This window comes from Daucus carota, chromosome 5 (genome assembly GCF_001625215.2).
Source record: "Daucus carota subsp. sativus chromosome 5, DH1 v3.0, whole genome shotgun sequence".
NCBI classification, from domain to species: Eukaryota; Viridiplantae; Streptophyta; class Magnoliopsida; order Apiales; family Apiaceae; genus Daucus; species Daucus carota.
The window spans coordinates 9,128,343-9,137,899 of record NC_030385.2 but is presented as its reverse complement, the minus strand read 5'-3'; the positions used below and the strand labels follow the sequence as shown (position 1 = coordinate 9,137,899).

Genomic DNA, 9,557 nt, shown 5'->3' with positions numbered 1-9,557 from the left:
TGACGAGTTTACTTAAGCGGTAGGTAATAGGCAACAGCACAATGTCACAAATTATTTTTTTTTTGTTGTTGTCATATATTCTTTTTTTTTATTTTCGTTAATTTGGCAAGTATATTAAGTAGTTTGAATATTTCTAAATAGAAATAATTATAATTAGAAATGAAAATAGATAACATATAATAAAATATAATATAGTTATATAAATAAAAATATATTATAAATGACAAACGCACCTTTGATTCATCAAAAAATAAAACATATCTTATCAAAAAAGTCTATACATACATGCTTTTGACTATCTATTCTACGTACACTGCTAATCAAAAAGCCTCACCAGGAGGTGGGACCCAGACTTCACCACTCATCACTCCTCAGTCATCATTTGTGTAGTTACCCAGACAGAATGAGAGGGAGGTGTGAGAGACAGGGAGGGGGGTCGGGGTTTATATGGAAGTAGAGCAGACTCGCGTCTCCACGAGACGAGCCGAGACGTCTCGGCGAGTCGAGCCGAGACCTGCGAGACGAGTTGAGCGGCCGAGACGAAGCGATAGCCGTGACGAACGTCCGTGCCGAGGCGTACCGAGCCCGAGTTGTGATATTCAATCCCGTGAACGCCTCGTATAGTTTACCGAGCCGAGCCGAGTTGAACTCGTCTCGTTACGATACCGTTTTTATGCGAGTTTTTATGCGAGTCGAGATGAGTCGAGCCGTTTGAGCTCGTTCGTTTGGCCACCTCAACAGCTACAGTTGATCAAAAAAAAAAACACAGCTACAGTTTTTTCTAAAATGAGTTCAACAACCAGAAGCACTTCATATACAAATGATGAAGATGTACATCTGTGTAATGTTTATTTACATATAGGAGGTATATATCAATCGAAGTATACGAATTTAAGGTCGTGCGTATCTAAATTACTAGTTATTGTCACGTGAATGAATTTTTCTTAAAAGTTGATAAGATTCAAATTGTACTGAATTAGTAAATTAAGTTAAAATTATGTAATAAGAAAAAAAAATGGTAAAAGAATGTATAATTAATTGAGGCACAGGAGGAATGATTTGTTTTTTTCATGAGAAGAGAATGATAGAATTGGAATTTCAAAAATTCTAGAAATTGCACCAAATTTCGGTGCTCACCAATTTTGGTATAATTTTTGGTATCACACCAAAATTTTGTGACTTTAAGAATTTGGTTGGATATGACGGTTGAAGATGGTCCAAGAACAATGCATTTTATGAACAATACATGTACTTGAATGATTTTTGACTTGAAGTTAAAAATTAAATTCTATTCACATGTATAATTTATAAATTTATTTTATTCATATATTTCAATACATCATGATACAAGAAAATTAGTCCAACAGATATTAAATTAAAATTTTCGAAATTTCACTTCTTAATTTAAGTAACATAGAGTCATGAGGCAACTTTTTAACCCTACTAAAAATGAAGGTTCTACATATATATATCTTTTGTAAAATTTACAAAAGAATTTTAACCAAAAAAAGAAAAGAAGTAAAATAATGAGATGTAATGCAGAGGCTGCCCTTAATATTGGTCACCTCAGCAGAAGTAAATAGCTAATTCATGTTTGTATGATTTGTATGATCATATTGAGGTTCCATAGCTGGATTTAGAGAAGTTGGCAATGAGATCAGGAAGATCCATGTAGTGTGCACTGGGATTTCTCCCATCCAGTTGCTCAACAAGGTATCGAAAAAGATGAATGTCACAAGCTATTCTCAGGGCTCCTTCATAACAATATCCATACTCTTCTGTTGTAAGACTGAGCAACTTCTCCATCAGTGGATGGTTCAAATAATGAGCTTCCATCTCCACCACCGCCTCCTCGCTCCTCGACTTCCCCACCACCACACGAATCCGCCCTTCTGGAACTGATGAATGCACCTCAGAAGGAAAAATTAAGCTCCTCTTCCCACACATGAAAAGCTTTTTTAGTACTGCAAATCCGCGGCCCATGATCCTTGCTCTCTCTTTTTCCTCACAAAAGTGCTGCTATATAGCAAATGTAGCTTGGCTACTCTCGGGTTTTTGCTACGTGAATGTATGTTGTAATCAGTGTTGTAAAAAGCGGAAATCAGACTTGATCGAATGATTAATTGAATAATCGGATATTTAATCAGTTCGACTAGCTACGGAAGGTGATTAATACCGACTTTTAGAACAGAGGTCGTAATGTAAGAGGTATGAATCTGGAGAGGTCCAAGACTTGGAGGAGTGTTAGGTTGAGATAAAATGATGGCTGATGATTGAGAAGGAGCATGCATACCTACAAATATATAGTAGTTCTACTTGTACAAGTACATGAGAAGAAAAGAACCGAAATGATTCTATAAATTGATATAAAAATAGAAAGGAAGACTCATTCAAATGAAAAGAGTGGCCAGCTATATGAAACGCGTAGTACGGAAGGAACATTGTGGGGATGCTGCCATGAATTATTAGTTTCAGAGTCACCCATGAGATGGCTGGAGAGAGAGCTAGATCACTGTTGTCACTGCTGCGGTGGGAAATCGAATTATTCCTCATCTTATTTATTTAGCTTATCTCTTTAGGATAGGGCCCGGGTCTCTCTGATTGTTGGAGTAAACTATCCGCTGTTTTGTCTTGCGGAACATTATTCTTCTTTCAGGGTAAAAAGTCGTGTATAGATTATCGACAACAATCACTTGTGAAGGATCATTAAGAACAGATAATTGTTTACAGTAAAGTGAATGCCAATTTTTTCAGTAAACAAGGCAAAACTGGCATTAAATGATTTAAGCTAATAATCTAGACGCGGCTAATAACAGAGAAAGAGGACATCTTTGTAAGAAGAAAGAAGTGTGACAATGGAAGTGCGAAAAAAAAAAAACAAATACAGAAAACGAGTAATATTGATGAAGACAGGCAATACAAAATATGGCATCTCTGACTATTTTGAATTCTAGGCTTTTCAAGTCTGTTAATTAAGCAAAAAATTGTATGACATAGCTTAGAGGCTCAAAAGCCAAAAGACTCTCATAAAATTTTACATTGAGAACTAAGGAACATCAAAATTTGTCTTCAGGCTACTCTGCTTCATCAAAATAACCTAAGGTCTTCTGAGTTTTCTCCACTCCTTTCAAATAACAACGTTGACATGGGATCTGCAGAAATTTCCAAAAAATAATGTATAAACAACAGAGTATCGAAAACTCCTCTAAGCCACGCTCTCCTAATCTCCTTTCAGCACACATTAATGTACATTTTTCAGACCAGATGAAATCAAAACATTTGTTTGCATCAGATGCACATTTTTAATACTGATTTATACCTTCCAGTGGTCAGTCACAGTCCAGTCCGCATTCCTCTAGCAGCGGACCACTCGACTTGCCCAAAAACGGATCAATTCGAACCCACAGAAGTGAAAATATTGAAGCTAGCAGAATCGACCACACGATAATGATGGTGGGAGTTCTATTCTGCCGACCTAGTAGACCTTTCAAGAAAGGATAAAGATGAACTATCACCCACAAGGCAAAGAAGAGCTTTCCAAACAGAGGACCCCATGTCTCGAAACCATTATTGATTGCACTAGAGACACCAGCTACCACTCCTATGAGGTTTATGAGCAAGAGGGTGGTTGGCGGAATAAGCAGAGTTGTCCACTTGAATTCGTAGAGTTCAGAAAATTCCTCGTCCTCGCCACCTTTTGATGTAACAGTGAAATTTGTATCAACTCCGGCTATCACTTTTAGCAGTCCCTGTAAAACCGCGAATAGATGGGCTGACACGCCTCCAATTACCCAAAATTGTTCGTTTCTCCACCACTCATCAAGACCGACTCCACTCCATCTCATCTCCAGGATACTTGTTGCAAAAATACTTATGAAAAGTGACATAAACCACATGCTTGCAGAATTACTTAGCTGCATGGGACAATGACAGGGGAAACACAAGTTGTAATGAGAATTCGAATAATGCTTTAAAATTGAATAGTAAGGACTGAGGCTGGGAAAGCTACCTCAGGAGTGATAAATTTTCCTGTAATCAAGCACACTGCTGGTAAAGTACAATATGCTAGAAGTGGAATAGAAGTCCAGGGATATACTGTCGCGTTTATGTATGACAAGCGCTCCAACCATTTCAGACCACCACCATAACCATACCAGATAGGGCAGTGCTTACTGAAGAAGATTTCTATTGAACCAAGGGCCCATCGAAGGACCTGGTGCAGGCGATCAGAAAGATTTATTGGTGCTGATCCCTTAAATGCAGGCCTTGCTGGTATACAATATATAGATCGCCATCCATGACAATGCATTTTAAAGCCAGTCAAAATATCCTCCGTAACTGATCCATAAATCCATCCAATCTGGAAGAAGATAAAAAATAAACGGTAATACAAATGCACTTTCTACACCTTCTTGCTTAGTGTTCAAAATATTTTTGTTTAGGTTACCTCCTTTCCCCATTCTGTTTTATCTTCATAACCACAGCTAATTACATGGATTGATTCTTTGAGTAAAGAGGCTGGGCTAGCAGTCGTTATTGTACCACCGTTTTCTATCAATGTGGATGCCACAAATACAGGGGACTGCCCAAACTTCTTTTCCAATTCATTCTCAGTTTTCATAGGCATGGTTTCCTCTTTATCCCCAGAGTACAAAGTTACTGTCATATAAAACTTAATAATACGTGAAAAGAATTTCTAAACATTGTCAATAGTAAATATGAGGACCGAGGAACACAGAAGGAAGACATATTATTGTTTACGTTGAATTGTGCAGACTGCAGACAACAATTTCAGAGTACAAACTGTAGTACAGGTGTGCGGACTGCAGACAAAAATTTAAAGTAACTAAATTACCTTCATTTCCCTCCTTAACTCCTTCATGTGCCTCGTCATCCTTCCCGGGATGCTTGAGCTTGTCCAACTTTAGCTTGGTAGACTTCTTTTTCTTCCTTCCAGAGCAACAACATCCACAGTAAGTCCACTTTGGCAAGCAGTTACATGTCCTTAATGGTGCTTTCTTTGTCTTGGGAGCATCAAAACCATAGAGTGCCTGCCGCCTGAAGACACACCCTGTCCCCACATAAATTGGTCCTTGAATGCCATCCAACCCTTTCATATTAATCTGAAGAACAAGAATTTATCATTGTTAGGCAACCGATACAAGAAAAGAGTGATGAGAAAAGCCTTAGTGGAAGTCACAGACTGAGGGTGCCTACATCAAAGAACACTGTGTTCCTATTTGCATATCTGTCATTCTTGTCAATTCCGTCAAACCTCTGTGGGAACTGAACATAGCACACTCTCTTTCCAATTAAGGGATCCATCAAGAAGCACATCGACTCTCTAATTGCCTTACTGTTATTGATGTAGTGATCGCAATCCAGATTCAATATATAAGGAGCATTGGTTAGCACAGCAGAGACTCTTACCTGACATAGAGAACGGTCACATTAATGAGTCTGGTACTACTATTATTAACACCTTCGACAAATGAAATGGCTTTTTTGGTTCCAGACTTACCAAGGCATTCATTGCACCAGCCTTTTTGTGATGAGTAAATCCAGGCCTCTTTTCTCTGGAGACGTATACCAACTGAGGCAATTCATTTCCGTCCGTGTCAAGCCCTCCATTTTGGCCAAGAAAAACCTAATGGAAATATAATAGAGTATAAATTAACAATTGTGAAGATGAACTATAAGATACTAACAAAAAAAAATTAAAACACTAACTTGAATCATCCCAGGATGATCTCGGACGTTATTCCCTGGCCACGGTGTCCCGTCTTGCATTGTCCAACCTTCCTCTGGAACCTTTTGTGCCTTTGCCACCAAGGAATTAATCCTAATTTTGAACTCCTCATACTCTCTCTGCAATAGTAGAATCAACTATCATTGAAGCTCCTTAGCAAAAGAAAACATAAAGAGAAAATGCAAAGAAAAGGTAATGACCTATACCTTCATTGCTCTTCGTTCCCTCACAAAAGATGCCAAGACCTTATCTTTCAGATAATCAATCTTTTGAGAAAAATAAAATTCTGGTGCACGAGGCTCAATGCTGAACTTCTTGCAAAAGGGCACCCACTTCTTTGCGAATTCAGCTGTTTCTGTCAGTGCCTCAAATGTCAACATGGCAGCACCATCATCCGATACATAACATGAGACTTTACCAACAGGATAATCCACCGCCAAAATGGAGAGAACTGTATTTGCAGTCACTAAAGGAGGTTCTTTTAGTGGATCAACCGTACTCACAAATAAATCAACTGGTGATAGTTGAGAGGGCTGGCCTTCTTTCTCATATCTGACAAGCAAGTAAATTTAGATAAAAAAAGTTTAAATGTTGAATAGTAGGCAGAATGGCAAGACTGGGTAAATCTATATGACTAACCTCAAGGATAATCTATCTAGATATGTTTCCCTTTCAATAGGGAGCCACTTGGGGAACTGATCGAGGATCCATGAAACAGCAAACCAAATTTCACAAATTACTGATACAAGCCATAAAGCATAAGCATCCTTTACAGGATGTGTGACACGGTAATGGAAAAAAAAACCAGCAACAACAAGTCGAACAATGATTATCATCCGGTAAGGATTAATTTGGCTTGAAGAAATTGGCATCTTTCTTGAGAGAGGCTGTCGTGCCTCATCTGTCCTGATAGAAGAAAATTAATAATTTCATATACGTGTTCTTTAAGTACTTTCACAAAGTAAATATACGAGGAAGAGTTCAATACAAGATCATATTTCTCCAGTCCGCATTCAGTTGTGAAGCTCCCTAACCATTTAATTAAAGGCCTAAACATGTATAAATTTGTTTGCATGTTTTTGATGACTGGATTAAGTTTCACGTGAAATTGAACATCACCATTGGAGCAAGCATTCCTAATGGTTGAGATATTTCAAATGGAAGGAATTCGGGGGAAGCTTACAATGGCAAATCAGGTCCATCCTTATCATTGTCCCAATCTCCACCACCATTTTCACTGTTCATTAATTGTAGCTGCTTCTGTTTCCAACTCTCCATCCTCTCTTTCCAAGCAATACTACCATATCCGTAGGCAGCCAAGTCTTTAGAAGGATCCATTGGTCTAGGCCGCACTGCAAGTACAAGGAAACTGGTTTAGTGGCTGATAAATCTCATCAAGTTCATGATTCATGAGTTACAATCTCTACAAGATAAAGAGACAGCTTCAGTATACTATGCAAACAGAACTAATCACCTAGAGTGCTATGTTCTGAGAAAGGAAGCGGCTGAATCCTTCTGCCTCCATTTTCAATATGTGATGGAACTAAAGCAGTTTGGTCCGGAGGAATATCATCAACCTTATTAATAACTAGGAAAAATCAGCCACATTTCAAAAGAAAAACCTTCTAATACATAGGAAGCTTGCTAAACATTACATAACCAAACGTAAAGTGTCCTATGTTTAAACATATAATTAAGCTGTAAGAAGTGTATGAAATATGATGGTAGTAGCTACACTGGAAGTTTACCACTTGAACAAAAGCAAACTAATATTGTATCCTGTCCCAGGACTAAAGCTGGTTTCCATGAAGAGTAACTTTGACAAGTGATAACAGTAATAAAGCACATGTAATTTTCTACATCATATTTCGTATACAGATTACTTACCATTTGACCATTAGTTAGAAGAGGAAATTCAATTGGTGGACTATATACATCTGGTTCATTAGAGGTTCCATAGCTCAACTCGAGTCCATGACCCTGGCAAAATCCAGGCTCAGTAAGAGCATGATACGAGTCCTCCCCCTCACCTTCATAAAAATTGAATTCATTGTCTACATCATCAATATCATCTTCTTCTTCATCCCCTTTAACTCTTGCACACCCTGCACACATCAGATTTAATCAATAATCGCCTTCAAGACTGACAATCATAAACAATGTGTTATAAATTAGTTCTAAACTTGACTTTGTAAGCATCATGGTCTTGCTGGTTTCATCATGACCCGAACTAAATAATTCTTGGAACGTAATTGGGTTACTACTATGTTTGCCTGATGAATTTCAATATGTACTACTATTATGAATTGTGACCTGGTTCTAGCAAAGTTTAGTTGGTGTAAGATACTATGTTGATGATACAAACTAGGCCTAATTTTGAAGTCCATGTCAATGTTTACTCAAAGCATCGTACCAAATTTTATTAACACAGAACATGAGCACCACCCAAAACTCAGAATTGTTGTTAGGAACACAACCCTGTCACCCTTGCTATGTTCATACTATATTTAGTGCACAAGTAGGACTAAGTTGAAGCTACCCTTGAGCCGTTTATAGCGCGTTTTGCACTGAGGACAAATTTGATTGCCTTCACGACGTTCATACTCATAGCAAGTCCTGCAAACCGGGAAGGCACATTCATTACAAGCCACAAATAACTCCCCAGCAGCACTCAAGCCCACATCATCACCACAAATTTGACAGATCCTCAGCCTGCCAACTTTTCCCCTCAACGCCTTCCTCTGCAGTTCAAAAAACCGAGACTCGCTAAATAAACAAAAAATATCCACTGAAACTCCTTGTGATGATCATGAGAAAACTTACAGCAGCTTCAGCCTCATCGTGGCGTATGATCACAAGCTCATTACGGTTGTGTGAGCCAGCTACTAGGCCAGCACTTGCTTCCATTTTCACAAACAACTATTCTCAACACATGAACATAATTCCCAAGAAAAATGAAGCTTCTAAGCTTAAGGAAGCGAAGTACAAGAATGAAAGTAACAACAACTCAACAGCTGTATCTTGGCAGATTTTTGGTTCTGTTCTACTACAAGAGAACAATGTTGTAAAAAACAGGATCAGACTTAATCGGTAAAGTCACGGGATAAAATTAACTGGATTGATCGGATTAATCGGATATTTAATCAGTTCAACGAGTTACGAAACATGGATTAATCGGTGATTGCTCGTGATTAATCACCGACTTTTAGAACAGAGCAAGAGGGTGTGTTTAGCAGTTTAATAAAACTGAAGAGTGTTGTGTCTTTGCCAGCTACATATAAAAAATGAAACAAAGTTTATAAAAAATGAAACAAAGTTGGATCAAATCAACAACACAAATACTACATGTAATATATAAGCCGGCCAAGCGGACCCTCAGAAGAACCTAGCTGCACTTAGAAATGACAAACATAAAAAAGATATTAAAGATTCTGTTTTATCCTTTTCATCTTTCACATCCATTGTGTACTCAGTACAACAAACTCGTTATTATTTTCAGATATAGTAGATTTTACGATTATGTTCTATCTGATAGAAATTAATTTTATAAGACGGAGGGAATCAGAATCTCGAAACAAGAAATTTAAAAGAAAACATGAATTTGAAGACTGCCGTTGGACTTGAAATTTACTTACTAATTGCACAGGCGTTGGGCAGGTTGACTCGCTTGGATCCGGTCACGCAATTCTATTAGTAACTTAAAATTTAATACCCGATAATAAGTAAATATTTAGTACTCATTCAATTGATTGATATATATTGCGGTTTTTTCTTTGGTTAATTAAATACAGTGCCAGCTTAAAAAGAC

General features: G+C 37.8%; 2 protein-coding genes across 3 annotated transcripts; both read right to left on the bottom strand.

Moving 5' to 3' along the window:
• Positions 1–1,375: 1,375 nt before the first annotated feature.
• On the bottom strand, positions 1,376–2,408 carry LOC108222487 (auxin-responsive protein SAUR15). Its single transcript, XM_017396407.2, has one exon. The coding sequence runs from the start codon at positions 1,981–1,983 to the stop codon at positions 1,612–1,614; it is 372 nt and encodes a 123-aa protein (XP_017251896.1). The 5' UTR covers positions 1,984–2,408; the 3' UTR covers positions 1,376–1,611.
• Positions 2,409–2,873: 465 nt separating this feature from the next.
• On the bottom strand, positions 2,874–9,053 carry LOC108220712 (probable cellulose synthase A catalytic subunit 5 [UDP-forming]). Of its 2 annotated transcripts, XM_017394560.2 has the most exons (15): positions 8,573–9,053; positions 8,289–8,490; positions 7,637–7,854; positions 7,224–7,326; positions 6,933–7,101; positions 6,389–6,655; positions 5,956–6,301; positions 5,731–5,868; positions 5,522–5,647; positions 5,218–5,430; positions 4,856–5,123; positions 4,448–4,659; positions 4,010–4,360; positions 3,320–3,914; positions 2,874–3,152 (listed from the first exon to the last, which is right to left on the bottom strand). In XM_017394560.2, exons 1-14 carry the CDS (start codon positions 8,654–8,656, stop codon positions 3,330–3,332), a joined length of 3,282 nt encoding a protein of 1,093 aa, XP_017250049.1. In that variant the 5' UTR covers positions 8,657–9,053; the 3' UTR covers positions 2,874–3,152; positions 3,320–3,329. The 2 variants fall into 2 exon arrangements, with proteins under 2 accessions (XP_017250049.1, XP_017250048.1); XM_017394559.2 differs by lacking the exon at positions 2,874–3,152 and having other exon boundaries at positions 3,159–3,914.
• Between the last annotated feature and the right edge of the window lie 504 nt (positions 9,054–9,557).

Coding starts and splice junctions, on each gene's coding strand:
- LOC108222487 (XM_017396407.2), bottom strand. CDS start 1,983: ATGGGCCGCGGATTTGCAGTACTAAAAAAGCTTTTCATGTGTGGGAAG.
- LOC108220712 (XM_017394560.2), bottom strand. CDS start 8,656: ATGGAAGCAAGTGCTGGCCTAGTAGCTGGCTCACACAACCGTAATGAG. Junction 5,431..5,521: donor CTGGTGCAATGAATGCCTTG/GTAAGTCTGGAA, acceptor TCTCTATGTCAG/GTAAGAGTCTCTGCTGTGCT. Junction 4,660..4,855: donor AGTTAAGGAGGGAAATGAAG/GTAATTTAGTTA, acceptor TTTATATGACAG/TAACTTTGTACTCTGGGGAT.